Here is a 25664-nt window from a genome sequence, read left to right as displayed (position 1 = left end):
AAAGTAGAGACTTGGGTGTATGATTCTGGAGGTAGATGAAGGTGAGAACCATTTCTTCACCCAGCAGTGTCAGGTTTGCTCTGACACTTCTTGATGTGCTGAGATGATTTAGATTTAATGTAACTTTCTACTTGGGTTACACTTGGAGGAGCTTTATTTAATCTTGATGTCAGGGAAAGCTTAACAATTCTCAACTCAGGGGTTTGGTTTCTCTTCCTGTTTAAATAAAGCAAAGAGAATCCTAGAATCCTTTCCAAACCGAAGTGTGTCAGCCAGCACTGTGTCAGCTGTGACATTCCTCTTTTCTTTCCCATGCAAGAATGCAGGGATGAGTTTTATTTTAATTAGAACTTCTTGTATTGCGTAGGCTGTTGGAGAAGCGATTAATATGTGGGGGGAGAATGGGATTGCTGCATCCAGTTTGAGATGAGCTCAGTAATACAGTGATACCAGTGAACTCCTGAGACCACAGAGCCAGTTTACCCTGATGAGGTTGTAAAACACAACATGAGCAGGCATGAGATTCCTGTTGAGTGTTATTACTTGGACATCGGGAATCTCATCTCCTTTGCCATACTCTGGAGCATTTGGGCTACTCCAGAGCTTTAATCCAAGCCAGGAGCTTGATAGTTGTTAGTCTCCACATGGAGTTAATGTAGCCAAAGGCCTGGGAGCAAGGTTCCAAGCAGCAGTGCTCACTGGGAACTCTGCCTACTTCGCTCTTCATAAATCAAGCTTTTTCCAGGGTAGGATGTTTTCATCTTAAACCCCTCTTTGGTAAGTTCACTGAGCTCCATAGAATGTACAGCCTGAATCCTGTGATACTTTCTACTATAGGATTGTGAATATGAGCTGAAGCGTGAGGACTGTGGGACTTGGCCCTTGATTTATGGCTTGTGGTGTTTCAGCTTCACTCTGGATTTTAGGCTTGGCGTCAAACACTAAGCTTGAAGGAAGCACAACAGATAAGAGGAGACACCTCATCAGCCAGGGCAAAGATTAGATACATCTTTCTGGAAGTAAGGAATGCTGCTTTTGACAAAATTCCATGTATTCTCTGCAGTTTCCAAATCGGCACAGAAATACAAATGCCTTTTCTGGCTGAACTGCCAAGATCTGAGCTAGTACTTCTTCATATGCTCTGCTACTGTTTATCCAGAGCAGGTGGAGAACAGAAAGGAAGGAGCTGTAAGTACTGGTGGCATAGGAGAACAGGCTTTAATGCTGGTGAAGAAGTTCCTTTGGTTCCTGTAATGAGTTTGGTGGAAATAAAAAGTAATACAAAGCAGCCCTTCTGCTTTATGGTGGGACATAGTGTCTGGCAAGTGAAGCAGTGGGTTGCATGCTGCTCTGAGTGCCTGTGGTGGGCATGGGGGAAGTCTGTACTATTCCATAGGTGGGAAGAGCATGGATGAGCCTTGAATTCACAGTACTGTTCTTACGCTGTAAAGGAGTTAGGTGAAATCTGTTTCATGCCAACCTTAGCCTGTTGTTAGCACTGTTGCTTCCTGGCATTCATGTTCTCTAAGACAGTCACTTTCAGTAATGGAACCACAAGTCATGGCTGGAAGGGAGAAAGCACGAGTCGCTTCACCGGGGTGAGGAGCTGAGGACAGCCAGGTAATGGAGGTGAACATGTCACCTTTGTCTTGCCCAGCTGTGTTTTGCTTTGCAGGTGGGTTCTGCAAGTCTGAAAAGATACGAGCGTGCAGATGTTTGATGTTAATGAATCGCTTTTTTGTCTTCTTGAGGCAGAGCTGATAAAAGGATTATTGTTGCTTGGAGCCTGAAGAGCCATGAGGGGAGTTATGCTGCAGACAGCAGGAAGAAAGCTGAGCTTTCCAGCGTGTGAAGGGACCTGCAAAACTCACCCTGCCCAGGACAAACAGATGAGCCTGCAAGAGCAACACCTCTTCAGTGGCAAAGAGAGATGCTGACCGTCAGCTCAGGGACACCTGGAACCAAATCTGTGGCTGAAAATGCTTTCATTTCCAAGTGTAATATGATTAAAATCTTTTTTTCAAGCGGTGGTCTCCTCAGTCTTGTTAGAGCAGTCCCATTCTCTTTGGTTTAGCCAGGATAACTTCGTACCTACACAGATTCTCCATTCAAAGATGTTAAAGCTTTCATCCTGTCTGGTTTCTGTCTTTCCTTAAGAAGTTGAAATTTCCCCCTGCCCTTTTGACGTGTTTTTTTTTAGGGAATACTTATGCAATGATCCTCAGGGATTTTGTGCTTTGTAAACAGGCCCTAGATTTTTCCTTGCAGGAGGAAGGGAGGCGAGGAACAAGAGAAGAGAAACATCCTGATTCATAGCCCGTGTTTACTCTTTGGTGGAGCTGTGCTTCGGAGCATGCGGTCATAGGACAGGCAGCACTGCGTGTTCCCTGGGTGTTCGAGCGTTGCTGCTGGTTCCCAGCTGCTGGATGACATCTTTGAGGGTCACGGGTGGGCAGAGGGCCGGGTGTGTGCTCAGTGCTGCTGGGGCTGTGCTGTCATGGGCAGCCTCGTGAAGGTGAGCTGCAGCACAGCAAAAAGCTGCGTTCCCTGCATCCCACCCAGCACCATCCTCCCTGGAGGGCCACGGAGATGCTGTGAGGGCTGGAGCAGCTCTGCTCTGGAGCCAGGCTGAGAGAGCTGGGCTGGGGCAGCCTGGACAAGAGAAGGCTCCTGAAGGGGAGACCTGAGAGCAGCTCCAGTGCCTGAAGGGGCTGCAGGAAAGCTGGAGAGGGGCTTGGGACAAGGGATGTAGGGACAGGCCAAGGGGAATGGCTTTAACCTGCCAGAGGGGAGACTGAGATGAGCTCTTAGGCAGAAGCTCTTCCCTGTGAGGGTGCTCAGGCATTGGAACAGGCTGCCCAGGGCAGGGCTGCAGTCACCGTCCCTGCAAGTGCTCACACACCGTGGAGGCAAGGCCTCAGTGCCATGGGTCAGTGGTGGCCTTGGCAGTGCTGGGAACGGTTGGAGTTGGTGATCTTGAAGGTTGATTCCATGATTCCATGAGCTCTCTCTGCATCCCAAAGCCCTTGATGGAACCAGAAAACGAGGTAAAAGGAGAAGCGGGTGCTTTGGAGTTACAAAGACACCGTGTTTACCGTAGGAAGCATGAGGAAGGAGTAGGGATGCTGCTCGTGATGCAGTGGGGCCAGGTTAGCAGCCATATGCTGGGGTAAAACTCAAACAAAACACCCTAAAATCACCTTTGTTTGAGGACCCCCAGCTCTGCAGAGCACCTCTCTGAGGTGGCATTAAAGCCCAGCTGCCTCCCTGGCTCGTTGGTGCCAACTGGGGATCCCATAAAGCAGTGCTGAGGATGAGGTGGCTGCAGGAGCCCAGCCTGGGCACAGCTGCCCGGCTCCATGAGGACCTGCTGGAGACACAGGGAAAGCCAAGCCCCACAGACCCCCCATCTGATCCTCCATGGCCTCAGTGCCTGCTCGTTACCTAAATACTCGTTAGGAGCTGGTTTGGGGCTGTGTTATGGCCATGAGTGGAGCTGGGTTTGGGGCTGGGTTTGGAGCTAGTTTGGGGCTGTGTTATGGCTGTGAGTGGAGCTGGTTTGGAGCTGGCTTGGGGCTGGGTTTGGAGCTGGCTTGGAGCTGGGTTTGGAGCTGGTTTGGGGCTGGGTTTGGAGCTGGCTTGGAGCTGGTTTGGAGCTGGCTTGGGGCTGGTTTGGAGCTGGGTTTGGAGCTGGCTTGGAGCTGGTTTGGGGCTGGTTTGGAGCTGGGTTTGGAGCTGGTTTGGGGCTGGGTTTGGAGCTGGCTTGGAGCTGGTTTGGAGCTGGGTTTGGAGCTGGCTTGGGGCTGGTTTGGGGCTGGTTTGGAGCGGGTTTGGAGCTGGGTTTGGAGCTGGCTTGGGGCTGGTTTGGGGCTGGTTTGGGGCTGGGTTTGAAGCTGAGTTTCGGGCTGGGTTTGGAGCTGGGTTTGAAGCTAGTTTGGGGCTGTGTTATAGCTGTGAGTGGAGCTGGGTTTGGGGCTGGGTTGGAGCTGGGTTTGGAGCTGGGTTTGGAGCTGGGTTTGGAGCTGGCTTGGAGATGGTTTGGAGCTGGCTTGGGGCTGGTTTGGAGCTGGGTTTGGGGCTGTTTTGGAGCTGGTTTGGGGCTGGGTTTGAAGCTGAGTTTGGGACTGGGTTTGGAGCTGGGTTTGAAGTTGGTTTGGGGCTGGTTTGGAGCTGGGTTTGAAGTTGGTTTGGAGCTGGGTTTGAAGCTGGTTTGGGGCTGGGATTGAAGGTGGTTTGGAGCTGTTTAGAAGCTGGTTTGGTGCTGGTTTTGAAGCTGGTTTGGGACTGGGTTTGGAGCTGGTTTGAGGTTGATTTGGAGCTGGGTTTGAAGCTGGTTTGGAGCTGGGTTTTGAGCTGGCTTGGAGCTGGTTTGGGGCTGGGTTTGAAGCTGGTTTGGGGCTGGGTTTGGAGCTGAGTTTGGGGCTGGGTTTGGAGCTGGTTTGGTGCTGGGTTTGAAGCTGAGTTTGGGGCTGGGTTTGGAGCTGGGTTTGGTGCTGGGGTTGGAGCTGGGTTTGAAGTTGGTTTGGGGCTGGTTTGGAGCTGTGTTTGAAGTTGGTTTGGGGCTGGGTTTGGGGCTGGGTTTGGGGCTGGGTTTGGAGCTGGGTTTGGGGCTGGGTTTGGGGCTGGTTTGGAGCTGGGTTTGGGGCTGGTTTGGAGCTGTTTTGAAGCTGGTTTGGAGCTGGTTTGGGGCTGGGTTTGGAGCTGGGTTTGAAGCTGGTTTGGGGCTGGTTTGGGGCTGGCTTGGAGCTGGGTTTGAAGCTGGTTTGGGGCTGGTTTGGAGCTGGTTTGAAGTTGGGTTTGAAGCTGGCTTGGAGCTGGGTTTGGAGCTGGTTTGGGGCTGGCTTGGAGCTGGGTTTGGGGCTGGGTTTGAAGCTGGTTTGGAGCTGGTTTGGGGCTGGGTCTGGAGCTGGTTTGGGTCTGGGTTTGGAGCTGGTCTGGAGCTGGTTTGGGGCTGGGTTTGGAACTGGTTATAGCTGGTTTGGAGCGGGTTTGGAGCTGGTTATAGCTGGTTTGGGGCTGGGTTTGGAACTGGTTATAGCTGGTTTGGAGCTGGTTTGGAACTGGGTTTGAAGCTGGTTTGGAGCTGGTTTGGAACTGGGTTTGAAGCTGGTTTGGAGGTGGTTTGGAGCTGGGTTTGAAGCTGGTTTATAGCTGGGTTTGGAGCTGGTTTGGGTCTGGGTTTGGAGCTGGTTTGGAGCTGGTTTGGAGCTGGGTTTGAAGCTGGTTTGGGGCTGGGATTGAAGGTGGTTTGGAACTGTTTTGAAGCTGGTTTGGTGCTGGTTTTGAAGCTGGTTTGGGACTGGGTTTGGAGCTGGTTTGAGGTTGATTTGGGGCTGGGTTTGGAGTTGGTTTGGAGTTGGTTTGAAGCTGGTTTGAAGCTGGTTTGGGGCTGGGTTTGGAGCTGGTTTGGGGCTGGTTTGGAGCTGGTTTGAAGCTGGTTTGGGGCTGGGTTTGGAGCTGGTTTGGGGCTGGTTTGGAGCTGGTTTGGAGCTGGTTTTAAGCTGGTTTGGGGCTGGGTTTGGAGCTGGTTTGGGGCTGGTTTGGAGCTGGTTTGAAGCTGGTTTGGGGCTGGGTTTGAAGCTGGTTTGGAGCTGGTTTGAAGCTGGTTTGGGGCTGGGTTTGGGGCTGGTTTGGAGCTGGTTTGGGGCTGGGTTTGAAGCTGGTTTGGGGCTGGTTTGGAGCTGGTTTGGGGCTGGGGCGCAGCAGCCGCCCGCTGGTTCAGTCAATCCCAGTTTTTCAGCTCTGACGCTCCAGATTTACCAATTTGCTGCCAAAATGCCACTTCTGGTAAGCGTTTTCTAAGGACAAGATACAAAATTGGGCTTGAATTTTCACCCTAGGAAATCAGCCGCAAAGTTCTGCTGCCTCCCGCGCTGGTTCCTGCGCTTTTCCTCCCCCTTCCACCATCAGTTCCCCAACGCCAAACCCAACGCCAGGCGTGCTTCACAAACTGCCTTTGGAAATGAGCTTTTATTGGCGTGATCTCCTTGTTTTCATGATTGATTTCATTGCGGGGAGCGGGGCCTTCCCTGTGTGCCAGGGCAAGGCACCAGGCACCGGTTTTGGTGTCTCAGGACCAAGCCGGGCTCTGCCCAGCCCCTGGGAAGGCACCGAGCCCGCAGCGGAGCCCGTTCCTGCCGTTGAGGTGCGTTCAACAGGATGGAGTGGAGCCCTTGCACAGGGAGTTGCGGTAGTTCCTGTAGGAGCTCCGGAACGTCCTGGCTGCCCTCTGGAAGCACTCCGCCGCCCGCCTGTCGCACTCGCAGCTCCCTCTTTGACACCAAGTCCCAGATCCTGGAAGGAAATGGGGTGGGATGGGGATGGGAGAAGGGAGGGGGGGAGAGGCAGAAGATGGCTCTTGGATCATCCCCATGTTGAGGTTGGGGCGTCCCCTGACCTGTGGCGCGTGGGGCTATAAACCATGGATGGCCATAAAGGAGCTGTTGAGGTGACTTTATCTATGTATGTATGTACAGATATTTGCCTAGGTTACAGGGAAGTGCTTTGTTTTTAGCCACTCACCATGACAGGACAATGTTTGCTTTGGGGAAAGGGAGGCAGCAGGGCCAGGTCCCCATCTGAGATGGGAGGGTTGCCTCAAACCTTCAGTATTGGCCCTTACAGAAGGGCAACCCCCTCCTTTGGGAGGTCTCTGAGCTCTACACCTCACCATATTCCCAGGAAACATTAATTTGCCCTATTCCAGGTGCTTTTCCCTCCTTTCCACCCTCTCCCCAGCTGGTTTCCAGGCCAGGATAATGGCCCGAAGGACATCTCGGAGGAGAGGTGTGTGTATTTGTGCCTTTGGCCCCGCGCCGCCTCTCACCGCACGTTATCTTGCTTCCCTGGATGGAGTATTTGTACGTGACCAGCTTGGGGCTGCAGCGAGAGGAGGACAGCTTCTTGTAGCAGCAGTCGTGGGCATGGCAGCACCTGCGGGCACGAGAGGGAGCGATTCGGGTGGTGCCATGGCGGTGAGCACCGGTAGTGCTCACATCAGCACCGTGAGGAACGTGTCCCGTTCGTCCTGGGTTAGGTGCTCTCCTCGTGCTGCAGGAGCGTGGGGAGGTGACTCACACCTCTGGCATCACCAGCCCAGCTCGACATGCTTCCCCCTGCTTACAAATGGCCCATAGCTGGATCCCACAGCATCTCTGCCTGATGCTGCCCGGGCAGAAGCAACGCTGCTGTGCCCCATTCCATCACCTGCTGCTCCCGAGCAACGCTTAAGGAGGACAAGCAGTGATGCTTGCATTGGGCTACTGGGAGCAGGGCAAGCATTCCCTGCGCTGATGGAGGGAGAGGGAGGCAGGGAGGGCTGGGAGCACCGGGTCCCGACTCACCTGTCGGTGGCGTCCAGCGGCTGCTTGGATCCCCCCAGGCCGCAGTAGCAGCCGTAGCCGTTGTAGGACAGCGGTGATTTCCCTGTCTTGCGCTTGATCATTGAACCGAACTGAATTACGTTGCAGGCAGCAGGCGCCAGCCCTGCCACTGGGGACAGCGGCGTTAGGAGCACGGGGAAAGCAACCTCCCCTCCCAGCCGTCTGTAGCAAGGAAGAGCATTTTCACCCTCCCCGGTTCACTGCTTAGGGATGCCTCGGCCATGGAGGGTACTCACAGCAGAGGAGCAACAAGAAGAGCTTCATGGCTGGTGGTGGCAGCTCCGGTGTCCGGGTGAGCCCAAGGTGCCTCCAGTCACACCTTTTATAGCCCCATGGGCTGCCTGGCGCGGCCCCTCCTTCAGAGAGCCCAAAGTGGGCAAATATTGACAAATGTCACCATTTTGGTGGCACTGTGTGTGCGAGCCTCTCTCGGCGCTGCTGGAGGCCTCAGTGGGGAGCCCTACGCTGGGACAGCCCTTTGCAGGGGAGGTTTTGGTGGACTGGGATGAATGGGGCAGACCGGGGCTGAGTCCATGCGTGGCTCCTGGGTATCTCAGCATCCCAATGGGAAAACTTGAGGGAAAATGGGAACCACTTCGCTCCTGCACTCTTTTTGATGTCTAGGTTGGAAAACACCACTCTGTATCTTACCCTTTCCATCATGACTTACCAGGCAGGGAGAAAATGCAGGCGGTGCAAAGCATCCTCTGCTTCTGAAGTACCCATTGTGTGAGATGCAGCACCGTGAGCTGGTGGCCCTCCAGAATGGGCTGTGGCAAGAGATGGGACTGAGGAAAGGGTCTGTATGCTGGTTTTCCTGGGTCTTCAGTGCCCAGAGGCTCCTTCTGTATGGGGATGTTCCATTGCTTCCCCTGTGTGCATTTTCCTCCTCTCAAAACAGAGCAGGCGTTGCTCATGGGCTGCTGGGTGAGCTGTTTGGCTCACATTTAGGGCACCGGAGCTGGTGCAGGGCCTGGAGCACAAGTGTGATGGGGAAGGGCTGAGGGACCTGGGGGGTTCAGTCTGGAGCTGAGAAGGCTCAGGGGGGACCTGATGGCTCCCTACAGCTGCCTGACAGGAGGGGTTGGGCTCTGCTCCCAAGGAACAAGGGATGGGACAAGAGGAACCGGCCTCAAGCTGCACCAGGGCAGGTTTAGATGGAGCTGAGGAACAATTCCTGCCCCAGAGGGTGCTCAGGCATTGGAACAGGCTGCCCAGGGCAGGGCTGCAGGCACCATCCCTGCAAGTGTTCACACACCCTCAGTGCCATGGGTTAGGGGTGGCCTTGGCAGTGCTGGGGAACGGTTGCTCTTGATGAGTTTAAAGGGCTTGTCCATGATTTATGTAGAAGGAAATTAAGGCAAGCAGCAGGGCAAGGACAAACAATACCAGGGCTGTATGCTGGAAGGGTGAAGGGGAGGACGGCTGTCGCTTGCAGACAATCTCTAACGCAAGAGGTGATGCTGAATGCCCATTTAGCAGTTTCCTTCTGGCAGAGCTTGCAGGTTCTCAGTGCTCTGCGAGGAGCCCCAGCACCAGCCAGGGCGAGGAAATCCCCTGTCTGTGATGGGGAAACTGAGATGGGAAACAAGGACGTGACTTGTGTGAAACTGGAGTGATGATGGGAAGAAGGAACTTGGTCAGGGCCCCAGCAGGATCTCTTCCCCCTCTGTCGGGAGCCTTTTACACGCCTTTTCTGCCTTTTCTCCAGGCAGAAAAATACATAAATAGTTAAAATTCACCCAGGATTTCAGCAAGGAGAGCGTGTTCCAGCTCATCCTGACCTGCAGTCCACTTCTGTGATGCTCCTGCTCCCATCTCGGCAAGGATTTGATCCTTGATTTATGCCATAGACAGCAGCTGTGGGGCGAAAGGCTGCCCTCTCCTTCCTTGTCCCCCTGAGGATAAGCACAGCTGGCAGAGCTCAGCGCTGGCTTGCAGCCAGAAGGAAGCGTTGCTGATTTAAGGGATATTTCCTGGTGCCACCGAGTTCAGCTTTGGCACAAGCCAGGGTGGGAATGGCAGCTGCCGAGGCCGCGTTTGCTCCCTGTTCCTGTGGCTCTCCATTGCTGAGCCCCACAGGGGGTCACAGAACCAGGACCTCACAGCGGGCCAACCCCCGGGGCAGAAACCCTGCTTTATGGGGACGCTGCTGCGGTGAGGGGGGAAGCAGCCGGTGCCTGAGCCGCCTGTTCTAGGGGCTGTGCTCGGGCTTGCTGCAGAATCAGGCCACAGCATTCCTTTCTAGTGAGAAATGTGTTTTGCTGCGAGGCGAGCTGCTGACCACCCCACTGCAGCAGAGGTTGCCAGCGCCCGGCCCTCCCCAGCATCACTCAGCCCTTTGCGTCGGCTTGGATTGCTCCATCTCGGAACGACCGCACGTCCCGGAGCCTGGAGGCTCGGGGATGAGCGGGGATGTGCAGATGCAGGTCAGGGGGTGTCATTGTCGCTGGTTTTCCGTCGGGAAACCCAGCTAAGACGTTAGCCGCTGCCTGAGCGAGTCACGCCGCGCTGAGGACCGAACTTTTGCGCTCTCTGGTTTTATTTGGGAGCAGCAGAAGGGAACGTGCAGCGAAGCGAAAAGCAGAGGGAGCGGAGGGGCTGCACAGGAGCCGAGGGGAACGCGCGCTGGCTCCATCTCGCCCTTCGCAGCGACGAGGAGCGGGTGCCCACCGCTCCCGTGTTTCCCTGCGCCGAGACCTCGCACCTGAGCTGCTCTCCCTCTTCGGACCCGGTGCGCGCCGGCACAACCGCACCAGAGGGCGGCTGTCCTCGTGTCGAAGCCGGAAAGCCCCACGGAGGAGACCCGGCAGGGCTGGGGTTCGCTGCTGGCCCCGTCCCTTCGCTCACCAGCCCGGATGCGGCTCAATGCAAGGAGCCCCTTTGGCTTCAGCACCGCCCGCCTCGGCCCCGGCACTTGCTGCGGCGCCGGAGCTGCCCCCGGCTGTGCATGCGGCAGAGCAGGGCTGCCCGCTCGCATCGGCAGGCGCCCCTTTGGCACCAGGTCCCGGAGCCTGCGGACACCGGAGGGAAGCGCAGCTGAGCCCTCCCCTTAGGGCAGCTCCGCGAGTGCTGCCCGGGGAAGGGAAACGGGATGCTGGGGAGCGGCGGGGACTCACTGCAGCGGGGCGCTGCTGCCCGGGGCACGGGGAAGGGCTGCGCGGGTCCCGCGGGGCAGCGCCGTGCCGCCAGCCTGGCGTAGCAGCAGGCCCGGAGCCGGCAGCACCTGCGGCGAGAAGAGAGCCCGGGCTCATCCGAACCACGGCACCAGCGGCTTCGGACCTACCTGGCACGGGCCCTGCGAGCCCGGCGTCCTCCTCCTGCCCTGAACCGCACCGAAGCTGCTCCTTCCAGCCCACCCTTACACAAAGCCTCTTCTCTACTCCCCTGTGCTACCTCTGTCCAGCTCTGGGACCATCCTGCCTTCAGGACCGTCCTTCTCCTCTGGAGCCATCCCATTGACTTCAGGCAGCTGCTGCTGGCACAACCCTACCGACTACAGGGCTGGAATTAGGGGTGAAGGCGCCTTCCCTAAAGCCTATTCCCCTCCTGTAGCTGCCCGTGGCCTGGTCTGCTTTTTGCAAGGCTTTAGAGGTTGCTCATGACCCCTGGGGTTACCCTGGGGCCAGCGTTAGCCCTCAGGGGCAGCACTGTCTGTACCGGTCCATTGAAGCCCTCGACGTGCCCCATCCCGAGGAGCAGCCATGGGTCACATTTCCTACGGTGCTCCCCTCGAGTCCCGGTGCAAACGTGTGCGGGAGCTTCCCATGAGCTATGGACACACCTAAAGGGAGCAGAAAGTGTGATTTTTACAAGTTATGTGCAGAAACAAGGCCTGGGGAATGATGGGGACGGTGTCCCCGTGGAGCGCACGGGGGTCTGGGGATGCTCCGTGCATCAGCACAGGGCTGCAGCCTGGCTCCCAGCTGTGGGCCAGGGATGGCTGCACTTACTGCAGGCAAACAGCACTGCCACCATCAGCAGGACCTTCATCTTCCTCTCACCCACGCCTGGGAGGAGAAACAGGACACGCTCAGCAGGGCAGGGTGACAGGCACCGCCATTCAAACCGTGCCTCTGAAGTCAGGTCTGATCACCCCGAAATCAGAGGTGGCAAAGGCAGCCGTGCCCTCCGGCATCTGTGCTGCTGCCCCTTGGCCAGAAGCAAACCCTTTGGGAACCTGTCCCACCCCCCGAGCACCTCCCGCCTCCCGTCCCACTGCTTCCAGCACCCAGGGCATCACTTTACAGGGGCAGTGCCACTACCCCTGGGACGGAGGTTCTATCTGAGAGCAATGGCAAGCAGCAGAAGCAGCTCTGCAGCATCCCCCCCTGTGGTTTCGTTCTGCAGCAGCCACGAGCCCACCCCACAGGGGGAGTTGCTCACCGGGGGATGGCTCCGTCTCCCCTTCCTCGCTGTCCTGGGGAGCAGCCCCTCCACGTCCGGCCCGAAGCTCCCAACTGGAAGTGCTGAAATCACTTCTCTGTCCCAAAATTGCTTTCTGCTACGCCCCTTCCCTCGCTGGCCAAACCCCTCCGTCCCCGTGGGCTGCAGCCCCGTGACGCAGGGGCCGAGACGGAGTTCCTGCATGGCCTGGGGAGGATGCTGTGCTTTCACAGAGGGGATTTCTCTGCTGCCCACAGAGGGGTGGATTAAGCACGTTGTTTATTTGCGCTTTGAGGGAATTCACAGCAGCACTGACGTGGTTCACACAGGCAGGGACGGAGGGAGGTGTGGATGCAGAAGCCGGCCCCACATCCTAGCTCCCATCACCAGCAGGGATGTGGGGATGTGTGGGTGCAGAAGCCGGCCCCACATCCCAGCTCCCATCACCAGCAGGGATGTGGGGATGTGTGGATGCAGAAGCCGGCCCCACATCCCAGCCCTCATCAACAGCAGGGGTGTGGGGATGTGTGGATGCAGAAGCCGGCCCCACATCCCAGTTCCCATCACCAGCAGGGATGTGGGGATGTGTGGGTGCAGAAGCTGGCCCCACATCCCAGCTCCCATCATCAGCAGGGATGTGGGGATGTGTGGGTGCAGAAGCCGGCCCCACATCCCAGCCCCCATCACCAGCAGGGATGTGTGGGTGCAGAAGCCGGCCCCACATCCCAGCTCCCATCACCAGCAGGGATGTGGGGATGTGGGTGCAGAAGCCGGCCCCACATCCCAGCTCCCATCACCAGCAGGGATGTGGGGATGTGGGTGCAGAAGCCGGCCCCACATCCCAGCTCCCATCATCAGCAGGGATGTGGGGATGTGTGGGTGCAGAAGCCGGCCCCACATCCCAGCTCCCATCACCAGCACCGGTGCCTGGGGTAGAATCGGTGGCTCCTCCTGTAGCTCCCGGTGCTTCTCTTGAGGCAAAGGGCCAGGCTGCGGTCGCACTCGCAGGAGAGCTGGGAGCACCACGAGCCCTTTCCTGCAGGCAGAGGGGACCCCTGGGTCACCCCAAGCTCGGGGGTTGGGGGGGGGGGGGGGGGGGGCACCCCCTTTGCCAGGGCCCTACTCACTGCAGGAGGGGCTGCTGCCGGCCCAGTCGTAGAGGTAGCTCTGAGCTTTGGCATTGCACTGGTGGCTCAGGAGGCTCTCGTAGCAGGTATCGTGCAGCTGGCAGCATCTATGCGGGACCTCGAGGCTTTGGGGCTTGGTTTTGTTCCCTTTCCCCCCCCCACATTTAAAGCCATGCTCGGGCAGGGAGGTGTTGGAGCCGCTCTTACCTGTCTGTGGCATCCTTGGGCTGCCCCTTGCCCCCAAAGCCGCAGTAGCAGCCGTAGAAGGAGTAATGCAGCAAAGCGTTTTTCCCCGTCGCCTTCGTGATCATCTTGTGCAGATCCCAGAGGCTCCCATGAGCTGGGGGCAGAGCTGGGGAAGCGGGAATAGGTGGGGTTCGCGCTGACATCCAGCCCCACAACAGCATCTCCATCCCTCCAGCTCCCAGATGGGTACCGGGCTGGTGATGTCTTTAAGACTGGTCCATGGAGCAGAGTACTCGGTGCGGGAGGGTTGTTGTATGTTTGGTGATGGGAAAAGGTCAGGAAATGACCAGCCTGGTCCTAATTTCCATGACTACACTGCATGGAGAGCCGTGGTGCGAGGGAGGACACTTACCCCATGCAACCAGCACAGCGAAGGCCAGGTTCATCTTCCTGACAGCCCTGGGAGAGGAAACCAAACCATTCCCCTGTTCCATCAACCACTTTCCTTTGTACTTCCCCCTCAGTGGGAGCAGAGGTGGTCCCACCTTGGGGGATGAGAGGGTGAGGCTGTGCTGGGGATGGGAAGCGATGGGAATTGGCTGGTGGAGGAGTGGAAAAAGCAAACTGAAGGGATAGGAAGAAAGGTTGGAGGAACGACGGAAAAGGTTGGAAACCCTCGAGGGCTGCATCCACCGCTCCGCTCTGGGCTGGTGTCTCAGGAGCCTTCCCTGATCCTGCTTTCCCAGCATGGGCCTCGCTTCCCGCTCGCGCTGGTTGAAGGCAGGAGCGGCATTCCCACATCCCTGCTTACCTCGGGAAGCCGCCGCTCGCCCCCAGGGCCCTGCAGCTGCCGGGGTGTGCTTTATACAGTTTGCTCCCTGCTGCCAGGGGCTTGTTCTACCCAAATCTTGCCGACTGGGCTCTTCTGCAAAGGAGAAGGCACCATCCTTCCCCTTTATGGGAACGCAGGGATTCCCCTCGGCGCCCTGGCTGTGCTCACAGGGCTGGGGCTGTCAGAGCAGCATTTCCAGCCCAAGGAGGAAGCCAACGCTCTGTGCCCCAGGCCAGAGGTGCCCGAGGGCCTTTTTCTCTGCCCTTGCCAACACCCCGGTGCTGTATGAGGGTGGGGAAGTGCATGGGCTGCAATGCAAGCATCACTACATGTGCCTTTCCCAGGAGCACGGGTTATGCAGCCTCTGGATGAGTGAATGTTCACGCCCCGTGTGAGGGGAATGAATCAAACCCCATGTTTAGTGATGAGTGAATGCAGCTTCCCTCTGTTTCTCTTCCTCCTTTTACACCTCCCCATTGCAGCCCCTGTGCAGAGCTCATTCCCTATGGGGAAAGCACCCAGTCCGCCTTGGGGTGGACGGGGCTTTGACGTCTTCCCTCCTCTGCTGGTTCTTCAGCCTTCACGTTGGCCATATTTGTACCTCAGTGTCACGGGAAGATCCCAAATCATCTCCCACATTTCCCACCACCGTTATTCCCATAAAAACACCTTTTGGCCCTATCCCACCTGCCCCTTAAAGCACTGCTTTGATTTTGCTCCGGGCTGAGCTCAGCTACCGGGAAGGGCTGTTGGGAGAAGCTGAAAAACCCCACTGCCACCAGGGCTCAGTGCTGGGGGATCATTGCTGTCGCCAAGCCCTGTGCGTTACAGCCACTGCTGCCGTTGGGATCGTGCGAATACCGGGGTCAGGCTCTGGTGTGGCTGCAGGGTGAGATGTAAAGTGCCCCCCAAACTCAGCAGCTCGGTTGCCACCAGTGCAGTGCCTCAGTGGCTCTGAGGGAAAACCATCCCGGAGAATCACTTTAAACACCTTTTATTGCCTTTACTGGGAAACGGAATCAAGAGAGAAAAGGGAGGAGGAAGGGACAAACGGCTGGGAGCTGAGGCGTCCTTTTGGGAAGGGGGAGCTCCACTCGTAACGTGTGAGTGCCCTTCCTCACCCTCAGCATCACCGCAGGGGCTCCGGCCGTGTTTGGCCCCCATGTCAGGCTTTTCTTGCCGTGGCAATAGGGAAAGCCAGTGAAACCCTGCAGCCTCGCTTGCAGCCCCCCCTTCCCTGCTCAGCACTGGAGTTTGCTTCCTTGGCATTTCAGCTTGAAATAGAAGAGGTAGGATTTGTTGTAGGAAGGCAAAGTGCTTGCGAAGCACGAAGCCACCGCCTGGTCGCACAGGCAGGTCTCTCTCTTGCACCAGCTCTGCTCATCACCTGCGGGGGGGGGGAAAACACTGCTCTACAATGGCTTTTCTGCTCAGCAGCAGCAGCGATGGGGCCGCTCCGGGCACCCCTGATGCCTGGAGCTGCCCAGGGGAAGAGCAGGGAGCAGCGTGCCCAGTGCTCGCCCCCTCCAAGCTGCCTGCATCCCTTGGAATTCCCGGCTGATTATCATGTGCCGTATCCTGCACGCACCCGACAGGGCACCAGGCTGGATCCATCCCAGGGGGGGGACATCCTCCTGTGTACCTGGGGTGCTGTGGGGACTTGTGGGTGGTTCCCCACCTCCGTGGGACCCCCCGGCTCTGTGGCACTCACCGCAGACGATGTCTCCATCAGCAACATCGAACTGGTAGGGGGTTACCAGCGGGGTGCATGTGCCCTGTCTCAGCCTCCTGTAGCAGCAGTCGTGAGCGTGGCAGCACCTATGGGGGACACCTCGAAGGTGAGGGAGGGTCCAGCCCCAAATTTAAGGTTACTGGGAGGAGGAGATGGCCAAGACAGCAGCAGGGACCAGTGCAAACCCCGCTCCGCAGAGCACACCGGTGCTCAGGGGGGGTTTTGGGGCCCCGTGCCCCGGGTTATCCGGGTACTCACTGGTCGGTGGAGTCCACCGGGGTGCCCCTGCCGCCGATGCCGCAGAAGCAGCCGTACCAGCTGTAGGAGAGCAGCGCGCTTCTCCCCGTGGCCGCCCGGATCATCTGCTCCAGCTCCAGGACGCTGCTGTGGGCCGGCAGCAGCCCTGCAGGGCACAAGGATGAGCTGGTGCGGGGCCGGGACGCAGCGGCATTCCCTGTGCCTTGCACCAGGAACGGGAATGGGGCATGGGAACCATGGGAAGCACCCCCAAACCCCTCAGGATTATGTCTGGTCTCTGCAGCTGCCTCCTTCAGTCTGGAGAATCAGAGTCATGGAATGGGTTAGGTCGAAGGGACCCTAAAGCCCATCCTGCTCCAGCCCCTGCCACGGGCAGGGACCCCTTCCACTAGAGCAGCTTGCTCCAAGCCCCTGTGTCCAACCTGGCCTTGAACACTGCCAGGGATGGGGCAGCCACAGCTTCTCTGGGCACCCTGTGCCAGCGCCTCAGCACCCTCACAGGGAAGAGCTTCTGCCTTATCTCCAACCTGAACTTCCCCTGTTTCAGTCTGAACCCATCACCCCTTGTCCTATCGCTACAGTCCCTGATGAAGAGTCCCCCTCCAGCATCCAACAAGATGTTAGTGCTCTCTGAGGAGGCTGTGCCATGACTGCATCCTGCAACCCTGACCAGCTCTGGCCTTGACACAGGCAGGAAAGCTGGTGACAAAATAACTCTGGATCTCAGCATCCCAAATCCTCCCCACCATGATGACCTCCAGGGCTAAGTCTCATTTGCCAGGCAGGAGAGGTCCCAGCCTGGCCCGGTGAAACCGGGGCACTTACCGCAAGCCAAGAGCAGGGTGAAGAGGAGATTCTTCATCCTCAGAGCGGTCCTGGAGGAGGAAACAGCAACAGGGGGCAATGAGCAGTACCCCGAGCACAGGACCGATGCCACCACGCCTGCGCCAGGGGCACGGAGCACGGTGACATTGGTGTTACCATGGACGTACAGCATTGTGAGGGTACCCCTGTGCCCGAGCGCACCCAGATGACTCCTGATGGGGCCTTTGAGGCTGGTTTTGGGATGTGGCGCGTGGCAGGGATGCGCACGGGGACACAAGGGTTTTAAAACCGGGGCTGGGGGAGCTCACTGCTCACTGCTGAAGAGAATGGGCAATAAAGTTCCCCTCGTCCTTATCTCGCCTGCACCTCGCAGCTCCAAGGCTGCTGCTGGCTCAGTGGGTTTGCTTTATAGAGATGGTGAGGTCCAGCCCCTCCTCTGTCTGTGCTGGCGGCTCCTGTCACTGTGGAGCAGGGCCCTCGGTGAAGGAGAAGGTTCCCATCCTTCCCCTTTCCAAGAGACAGGAGTTTCTGCCGGTGCAGCCCGTGGTGATGCTCCCTCCACCACCTCGCTTCGCCCATCTGCTCGTCGTCTCCATCTCGGGCAGTCTCCATCTCTCCTGGATGAGCTGGTCAAAGCCTTGGCTGTGATTTAATATCCACAGGTTTCAGCGGAGACACAGGACAAAAGGGACTTGTGCTCAGGACACACCGAGGTCACTGCATCCCTGTTCAGCTGCAGACACTTTGGCCTCGGTGTTGTCCCAAGTGGGTGCTTGGCTTTGTCAGCTCACGCCCTGCAGCCTCTGAAGTGGTTCCTCTTGGGTCTTGCCCCCTCTCAAATCCACGTCTGCATCTATTCCTTGTGTCTGTGCTTTTCCTGCCCTCAGGGCAAGGGGTCTGTGAAATGGAATCACCACAAACGCCATGGAAACCCAACTTGGAATGCTTTTGAATGGAGTTTATTTAATCACCACAGCTGAGACATGACACCAAGACACAAGGGAGGCAAGAACCTGAGGAGATAAGGAACAAAAGCTGCTATTTTCCCTGCTAAACCGCAGGGCCAAGAGCAAACACCAAGGTATGCAGGGCTCCACCTCGGTGATCAGCCACACTCCCAGGAAGGGAATTCCGGGAGGGAATGGTAAGAACCTGGCTCAGGGGTCTCTATTCAAGAAGAAAACCCCTTGTTGAATCCCTTGAGAGCCACCCAAGCTGCTCACTGGAGGGATGTCACCTCCCGCCTGTCCTCCAAGGCTCTTCTTCCCTCTATTTCCTGCTGCCAAGTGGAACAAAAAGCCACGCAAGCCCTGTCAGGGGATGCTGGTGAGGAGCAGCTCGCCTGAATCCCCCCTCAAGGGTGCTGAGGGGCTTTCCCATTCATCACCTGCACACGGAACCATCTCATTGCCACTGGCTGCATTGGTTTGCATTGCAATGATGCCAACCAGTGGGGATCACACCGACACCCAAACCCCCTCTCTCCCCACCTGACTTTCAAACCCATGGCATCCCAGATGGCTGATCATTCGCTTCCCACCTCATCCACACAAAAGTCCCATTGGAGAAGATGCCCCCGTGGTGGTGGTGGGGGTGATTTCTGCACTGCTCATGCTCACATGCTTGGTTCGTGTAGGTCCTTGCCCTTTGGGGTGGGTTTGCTCACCTGCTGGCCCTCATCTCCCGAGGTTTCGGTGTGGAGTTTGACTAACCCCGTGTGAAAGGCACCATCCAGGGGCTGGGATCACACAGATCGGGGATCCAAAGGTGCCTTTAAGCAAACCCCCTCATTTTAAACCCTCTCCTTGAGGATTTTTACCCTCTCTTCAGTGGAGGCACCAACCCCAAGGCTTAAAACCCACCCATGGAAGTTGTTATCCCCTTGGAAAGATGCCATGTTCCAGCTTTCCTCTGGAGCAAACAGGGAGGGGCATTAACCTGCATATGTGTTTCTTCAGGGCCTTACTGGAGTGTAAATACCCCCAGTGCTTTGATCTGCAAAAGCACGTGGCTTTGGTGCAATATTCCAGACCCATCCCGAGGATGGGATGAGCTGATACTTAGCCACCTCCTTATGTTTTAGTGCACGGGTCCGCTTTGATCTTCCCCCCCGGCAGGGTGGAGATCCCCAGTTTGATGGTAGGTAAGTTAGTTATTGCTTGTTTCTTGCTCCTTTGATGGGCAGCTGTAAGTGGGAGAAGCTTCTGGTTAGCTAGAGGTGGGTTTAAAAAGGGATTAAGGAGGAGAGATGGAAATGCCATCGTGATGTGGTGTGTTCCCACAAGGAAAACTGACTCAGGGCCCTGCCAGCACTGCAGCCTGCAGCTCTCCCAGCACAAAGACAGCTTAGAAGCCCCCCAGGGTTGTTGGTTTATGTCCCTGGCGGATTTTGTGTGTCATTTTTAAAGGTGTTCTCATCAAAACTCATGAGTTTGGTGCTGATTTGTCCAATCGATTCAGCATCGCTCAGGTGGAGCTCTTCAATCACACCATCGGGAATCAGGTCACAGGAGGGGGAAAGCCCAGTCCCTTTGCTCCCGTTCCTCTGCCTTTGCTCAGGAGAAGTTCTAACGCCCTGTTTAAAACTTTTGGGGTTAAAAAGAAGGTTTTCGGTATTAAAATAGGGCGAGTGGCACCGTTTTGTCTTGTGGGGCACAAGAGATCCTGTGGGAGGGACAGGGACAACCTCGGTATCAGGATCCCTACAGGAACTGGGAGGGGACCCCGCTGCGACCACCCTGCTCACCCCTGTCTGCCTTGTGACCCTCAGGATGAAGCTCAGCCCCACATGAGGTGGAGGAGCTGCCCCACTGCACTGCTGAGGCTGGTCCCTGCACAGAGCAGCTGTCCCTCCTGTCTGCACCAGTGCATCACGGCTACACCATGGAATCCCTGAATCCCAGGTTGGAAGGGACTTCAGGGATCACAGAATCATGGAATCCCAGCCTGGTTTGGGTTGAAGCGACCTTAAAGCTTAACCCCTGCCACGGGCAGGGACCCCTTCCACTAGAGCAGCTTGCTCCAAGCCCCTGTGTCCAACCTGGCCTTGAACACTGCCAGGGATGGGGCAGCCACAGCTTCTCTGGGCACCCTGTGCCAGCGCCTCAGCACCCTCACAGGGAAGAGCTTCTGCCTTATCTCCAACCTGAACCTCCCATTTCACTTTGAACCCATCACCCCTTGTCCTATCGCTACTGATGAAGAGCCCCTCTGCAGCATCCTTGTAGCCCCCCCCTTCATCTGGTCCAACCTTTGCTGGCACAGCAGGACCAGGACTCCATAGCCCAGCACCCGTCCAGGCGGATCTTTAACGTGTCCAGTGCTGGAGTCACCGCTTCCCTGGGGAGATGATTCCAGGCTGGCTGTTCCCAGGGTCAGGGTGGGAAGTTTCCCTCTCGGTACCCAGCCCTTGGATCCCCTCCGCGGCGCTGCCGTGGCCCATCTCCGGACCAGCCTGCCCCGTCCCTCTCACCGTGTTCTGTGCACGGGCACCACAGCTGCGCACAGGACCCCAGCACCACGGCTGTGCCCAGCCCCACACCGGGACCCACCGCCGCGCTCCCGAGCAGCGGCACGGCGGGCGGTAGGACCCTGCGGCGCCCCGAGCGGCTCGGGGCTGGCGGGGAGGGGCGGGGCCTGCCGCGCGACCGGAAGTGCGGCTGTCGCCGTGGCAACGCGGCGCTGTTCGCCGGCGGGCGCGGGCGGCCGGGGCTGCAGGTGAGGGGCGGCGGGGCCGGGCCGGGCTGTGGGGCCGGGCTGTGGGGCCAGGCTGGGCTATGGGGCGGGCTATGGGGCCGGCTATGGGGCCGGGCTGGGCTATGGGGCGGGCTATGGGGCCGGGCTATGGGGCCAGGCTGGGCTATGGGGCCGGGCTATGGGGCCAGGCTGGGCTATGGGGCCGGCTATGGGGCCGGGCTATGGGGCCAGGCTGGGCTATGGGGCCCGGCTATGGGGCGGGCTATGGGGCCGGGCTATGGGGCCGGCTATGAGGCCAAGGCTGGGCTGCAGGACTGTGAAGTTGGGGTATAGGCCTAGGCTCTGCCTGTGGGCCCAGGGCCAAACTGTAGCACTGAGGGCCCTGCTCAGAGCTGGGCTGTGGGGCCGGGGCGTGGGGTGCCTGTGGGCACAGCCCCTCCCTGGCTGCAGCTCCGCAGTGTATAAAGTGCGCTGTGTTTAAACGGCTCCTCTGGTAAAACTGCTCTCCCCTGTGCTGGGGGGGCAGAGCCCCTCTCTCAGGTCCCGCCATGGCTTCTGGAGGGCTGTTTGCTCTGGGGTTCATCCATCGAACTGCTGATATCTCCTAAGTGCTGCAGTGCCCTGGGAGCTCCTCCTCAGAGCGTGCAGCTACAGCTTGGTGTTGCCTTGGTGTTGCCTGTTGGAGGCAGTGGATGAAGGGAGCTCCCTCCTCCGTCCCAGGAGCTCCAGGGAAACTCCAGTGAGTCACTGGAACAGTGTCCCTGTCCTTGCTCCATGCTCACAGAGGGACAGAGCTCTCTGTCTCCAAGCAGCTTCATGCTGGAGCTGCTCAGGGCACATCTCTGCTGGGAGACATGGCTTTGGCTGTGCTTGGTGCTGGTTGCTGTCAGGGAGGTGGAGGGGCAATCATGCATTAAGGATGCCGGGGAGGGACTCTTGATTGGGGACTGTAGCAAGAGGACAAGGGGTGATGGGCTTAAAGCGAAGCGGAGGAAGCTCAGGTTAGCTAGAAGGAAGAAATTCTTTACTGTTAGGGTGGTGAGGCACTGGAATGGGTTGCTCAGGGAGGTTGTGAATGCTCCATCCCTGGTGGTGTTCAAGGCCAGGTTGGACAGAGCCTTGGGTGACCTGGTTTAGTGTGAGGTGTCCCTGCCCATGGCAGGAGGTTAGAACTGGATGATCTTAAGGTCCTTTCCAACCCTAACTATTCTATGATTCTATGCAGTAAGGAGCCCATCGCTGGCAAAAGGCTGTGGAACAAACACAGGGGCTGTTCCCGTCTGTTGTTTGTCCCATCTGGGTGATGGGCAGCAGGTTAGGCCAACTCCATCACTGCTGGAGAATGCCAAGGGATCAGGGTTGGCTTCCGCCCATTCCGTTTGATAACTCCTCCTGAGTAAAGCGTGGAGGAGCTCTGGTACCTTCTCTTTCAGGCTGGATGTGAGGAAGAAATCCTTTACACTGAGGGTGGTGAAGCACTGGCACAGGTTGCCCAGAGAGGTGCTGGATGCCCCATCCCTGGAGACATTCAGGGCCAGGCTGGATGTGGTTCTGGACAACCTGACCTAGATGATGTCCCTGCTCGTTGCAGGGGATTAGAACTGGATGAGCTTTGAAGGTCCCTTCAACCCAAACTATTCTATGACCCTGTTGGACTTCTCTGAAACATTGATGTGAAGGTTGTGGCTCAGTTTCCTGGGCTTCTGGACTGCTTCGTCCTGGTAAAGCACAGAGGAGCTTAAGCTGGAAAACACACAGCAGAATGCGGCTTCATCTTTAATAAGGGATTAATATCAATCTCTGTTGAGCAGCTTTGGTCGCAGAAGTCAGAATGGGCTTCTCTGTATTGAGTCAGACTTATCTCAGAGGTCTTCAGAGATCTTTAGAAAGACAAGTTCAGTCAGTCTTACCCTAAAGTCCACGCCAGAACTTGGTCTGTCACTGCAGGAACAGAAGTGGGAGCTGTAGGGGGGATTAGGCTCTTTAGAAGCTTTCTGGCCAGTTCCTGTAACTCTTCCCTCTACTGCCCCATCCGCAGGTGCCTTGAGAAGCAATGGCTACAGCAGCTCTGCTGAACTCAGCACCATCTCAGCTCTGCTTCCCTTCAAGCGCAGCAGCCTCTTCTCTGTGGTCAGACACCACCACCATGCACGTCACCAGGCCAAAATCTGCCAAGGGACGCACCAGGTCCAGCTTCAAGTACTCTCAGAGCACGGAAGCCTGTCCTTGCCACGTGCCATCTTCACCACCACCACCAGCTCCTCACCAGCTAGTGAGCAGCCGGAGAGCATTGTTCAGGAAACCAGCATTCCCATCCAGCCCGGTGTGTCCCAAGGAGATCCCAGAGCTCCTGCAGCACGTGCCTTTGAGGACCTCCTCTTCCCTGAACAAGTACAGGGTGCTCCCCTCCATCGGCTTCAAGGGCACAGGGAGCAGCACTGTGGAAGCAGTGGCTGAACAGATCAACCGGCTGAAGGTGAGCGGGAAGCGGGAGGACATCCCAAAAGGCAACACTCTTTCTGGAAAGCAAGAATCTGCCAGCATGTCATTGGAGAGCTCACACAAGCAATGTCCTCCTGAGAAGCCAGGATGCAAAATGAGCCCTTCGGCATCAACTCTGGGAGGTTTGGAAGAGCTGCCGAAGGAAGAGTCGCGCTTGCTGCTTGCTGTTCGCTCGCCCTCTGGGCAGAGGTTTGAACATCATTTCCAGCCCACTGACAGTCTCCAGACGGTCCTTGCCATGGCAGAGCAGAAAACATCAGCCAAATACAAGCATTGCAGTGTTGAAACGATGGAGGTGCCCTGCAGGAGTTTCTCTGACCTGACGAGGTCTCTCCATGAATGTGGGATCCTGCACAAGTCCGTGCTGTGCATCCGACAGAAGGAGCAGCACGATGCTGATCTTTAGGGTCCTTCTGCTGGGTGGGATGCAGCACTTCATCTGACAAATAAGAGTTTGATGTTTCCTGGGCCTACTTCTTCATCTTGTCACCTTCCAAACCCTCCCTGTGAAGCAGACTTGTGTATATGTCTTGAGATGTTTGAGGTGTATGTACCTGCTACGTCAACAGCACTTTTCTTCACGTGTGCCATCACAAATTGCTTTCTGAGCGTCACCACCTTTGTTCGTTTGAAGTTGCTGATGTTTCCAAGAGTTTCCCATTCTCTCCTGTATTTCAGGGAGGTACCACTTCCCACAGTGGATCCAGATGCAAAGCACCTATTTGGGAAGGTAGAAAAGGAACTGGTTTACTTTGGAGGACCATTTAGGTTATCATCATCCTCAGCATCTTGAGAGTGACTGAGATGGAGCTCAAACACCCAAACCCTCCAGAAATAACAGTAACTGCTAATGGATGATGGTGAAGTATTCAGTGACATGACTGATGGTGATACACTTGGGAGGGCTCTGCCTCTTCTGAGTGACTTCAGACTTTTAGGAGCGTGACTACATCATCCTCTTCAGAACAAACAGTTGTTATTTTGGCTGTGTTGGCGAGCACCTGGGTTTTCCACTTAAGTTTTCCTTCTCTCCTCCAGCTCGTGTGATCTATAGGTAAGAATAGATGTGTAGTTATGGTGGGATGTTACAAAATACTTTTTTAGACCCTTTACACTGAAATGAGTTAGTCCAAGAAAGCAAGTGCTGCTTTGGCATTTGCCTGAGGACTTACTTGCCTCATGCAGCAGAGCAGGTTTCACCAAACCATCATTAAATAAAGCCTCACAGGGTGATTTTGGGAGGTTTTAGATCAATACAACATGCTTGTGCTAAATAAACCAGATCTTTTAGGTTTCTAACAGAACTTCTTTTGGTTCAGATAATTCCATCTACTAGAAAAAAGGCTCATTTGCCACACAAATGAGCTGATTTTAATGTTTTGAGGTAAACCCAGCTGGTTTTTAACCGCAGTGCCAAACCCATTCAGAGCAGTAGAACCAGAGCAGTGGCAGAATGCTCATGCTGGCATTGACCGAGAGCATCTTGTTCTAAAGCAAGTGTCCAGCAGCTCTCTGCAAGTGGTACCTGGTGAAATGGTGTTACTTGCTGCCACAGGTGACTGTGCAGCAGCAATCTTGGTGTCTTCAGGGGGAGACCAGGACTGAAACGTCCAGATCCTTTTAGTCAAACCTCAGTGGGGAGCGAAGGATTTCACTGTGGTACAGGAACCGTTTTGTGTCTCATTCAGTGCTAGGTGATTAACTCCCTTCTTCTGGTCTTGTGTGTGTTACTGCTGCATTTCAGAGTGTTTTCATGCTGTGCGATAGTGCAATTAATAAAACCTTTTAGGCCGAAGCTTGGATGTTAAATGATTTATGTGAACTGGAGGTGGAGCCATTGCATCTCCTGGGACACAAGAAACTGTTAATTTGATAGCAGATACCTCAGGGAATATCCAACCGGGACTTTGCCTTCAGCACCTTGCATATGCCTTCCTGGAGCTCCTCTCTCCATCCTGTATCAAGTATAGGATGGCAGGAGAGGAAGTGCTAACAGCCAGGGATACAGTGACCACCACACAGGTTTGAGAGGGCACAGGGGCTGATGCTTTAACCAAGGATAGAAGAGGAAAGAGCAACTTGGATTGATATTTACTCCTCCTGAATATTAAGATAAAAGTTAAATTAAGTTAAAAAAATATCCATGTTAAGATAAAACTGAATGAGTTTGGTCCTCAAACTCACCCAGGCTCCAGCATCTCCAAAGATGGGCATATTAGTTATTCCCTTTTCTTAAACTGCATGAAGTCTTATCTTGGCTAGTGCAAGGGAAAACACCTTGTCTCCCCCAGTTCCCCTTCTCTTCCCTTCAGAAGTCTTCCAGGGATGGATGTAGGGGAGATCTCAGTAGCAAGTCTGGCCCAAGAAGCACCAGGGAGGGAAGAACAGCAGTTATCTGACCCCATTTATGGTGTGGAATCATAGAGTAAGCTCTTAGGAATCTCAATCAGGTGAAGTTTACCCCATCACAGGGGTGCTTTGAGAAGGTCATCAAGAGAAAACTCTGGATTCATGGTTGTGAATGGCCTTAATTAAGGCTTTAAACCAACAAAGCATTGAAGCAAGAAGAGCCATTGCTCAGTTAATGTTCTTTATTCCAATTCAAAGTACATTAGAAACAGCACACAGGACCAGCAGCAGCTTTCCTGCCAACTCAACCCCATCCTCTGCTGTCACCAGGTCATTCAGCTGTACTATTAAAGTAGGTGATTGCAACAAGTCTTCCACTCGCCACGCAC

The 25664-nt window shown here is 56.2% G+C and overlaps 4 protein-coding genes and 1 long non-coding RNA gene across 5 annotated transcripts; 1 reads left to right on the top strand and 4 right to left on the bottom strand.

Moving 5' to 3' along the window:
* Positions 1-6121: 6121 nt before the first annotated feature.
* Positions 6122-7981, bottom strand: PLA2G2E (phospholipase A2 group IIE). The gene is made up of 4 exons (XM_057408102.1): positions 7619-7981; positions 7344-7491; positions 6827-6933; positions 6122-6294 (listed from the first exon to the last, which is right to left on the bottom strand). Exons 1-4 carry the CDS (start codon positions 7644-7646, stop codon positions 6152-6154), a joined length of 426 nt encoding a protein of 141 aa, XP_057264085.1. The 5' UTR covers positions 7647-7981; the 3' UTR covers positions 6122-6151.
* A 2540-nt stretch (positions 7982-10521) lies between these two features.
* LOC130598588 (uncharacterized) lies at positions 10522-11909 on the bottom strand. Its single transcript, XR_008972033.1, has 4 exons — positions 11769-11909; positions 11336-11392; positions 11043-11166; positions 10522-10608 (listed from the first exon to the last, which is right to left on the bottom strand). It is a non-coding gene; the product is annotated as an uncharacterized LOC130598588 (long non-coding RNA).
* A 740-nt stretch (positions 11910-12649) lies between these two features.
* On the bottom strand, positions 12650-13284 carry LOC130598593 (basic phospholipase A2 Cdr-13-like). Its single transcript, XM_057408115.1, has 3 exons — positions 13103-13284; positions 12896-13002; positions 12650-12804 (listed from the first exon to the last, which is right to left on the bottom strand). The coding sequence occupies exons 1-3, from the start codon at positions 13282-13284 to the stop codon at positions 12680-12682; spliced, it is 414 nt and encodes a 137-aa protein (XP_057264098.1). The 3' UTR covers positions 12650-12679.
* Positions 13285-14891: 1607 nt separating this feature from the next.
* Positions 14892-19128, bottom strand: LOC130598580 (acidic phospholipase A2 PLA-2-like). Its single transcript, XM_057408099.1, has 5 exons — positions 18348-19128; positions 16729-16778; positions 15904-16048; positions 15625-15731; positions 14892-15300 (listed from the first exon to the last, which is right to left on the bottom strand). Coding segments are annotated over exons 1-5 (450 nt in total). The 5' UTR covers positions 18350-19128; the 3' UTR covers positions 14892-15154.
* A 1235-nt stretch (positions 19129-20363) lies between these two features.
* UBXN10 (UBX domain protein 10) lies at positions 20364-23565 on the top strand. Its single transcript, XM_057408095.1, has 2 exons — positions 20364-20445; positions 22463-23565. The coding sequence occupies exon 2, from the start codon at positions 22478-22480 to the stop codon at positions 23330-23332; it is 855 nt and encodes a 284-aa protein (XP_057264078.1). The 5' UTR covers positions 20364-20445; positions 22463-22477; the 3' UTR covers positions 23333-23565.
* The last annotated feature ends 2099 nt before the right edge of the window (positions 23566-25664 follow it).

Source organism: Pezoporus wallicus, unplaced genomic scaffold (assembly GCF_028554395.1).
Source record: "Pezoporus wallicus isolate ANWC-B61680 ecotype Strahan unplaced genomic scaffold, APGP_CSIRO_Pwel_v1 contig_13381, whole genome shotgun sequence".
NCBI lineage: Eukaryota > Metazoa > Chordata > Aves > Psittaciformes > Psittacidae > Pezoporus > Pezoporus wallicus.
The sequence above is the reverse complement of the archived record's forward strand: the minus strand, read 5'-3'. Positions and strand labels throughout refer to the sequence as shown.

Coding starts and splice junctions, on each gene's coding strand:
- LOC130598593 (XM_057408115.1), bottom strand. CDS start 13,284: ATGTCAGCGCGAACCCCACCTATTCCCGCTTCCCCAGCTCTGCCCCCA. Junction 13,003..13,102: donor CCCAAGGATGCCACAGACAG/GTAAGAGCGGCT, acceptor GGTCCCGCATAG/ATGCTGCCAGCTGCACGATA. Junction 12,805..12,895: donor CGGCAGCAGCCCCTCCTGCA/GTGAGTAGGGCC, acceptor CTCTGCCTGCAG/GAAAGGGCTCGTGGTGCTCC.
- UBXN10 (XM_057408095.1), top strand. CDS start 22,478: ATGGCTACAGCAGCTCTGCTGAACTCAGCACCATCTCAGCTCTGCTTC.
- LOC130598580 (XM_057408099.1), bottom strand. Junction 15,732..15,903: donor CCGGTGGACTCCACCGACCA/GTGAGTACCCGG, acceptor TGTCCCCCATAG/GTGCTGCCACGCTCACGACT. Junction 15,301..15,624: donor TGATGGAGACATCGTCTGCG/GTGAGTGCCACA, acceptor CCCCCCCCGCAG/GTGATGAGCAGAGCTGGTGC.
- PLA2G2E (XM_057408102.1), bottom strand. CDS start 7,646: ATGAAGCTCTTCTTGTTGCTCCTCTGCT. Junction 7,492..7,618: donor CTTCTTGTTGCTCCTCTGCT/GTGAGTACCCTC, acceptor CGCTGTCCCCAG/TGGCAGGGCTGGCGCCTGCT. Junction 6,934..7,343: donor CCGCTGGACGCCACCGACAG/GTGAGTCGGGAC, acceptor TCGTGCCCGCAG/GTGCTGCCATGCCCACGACT.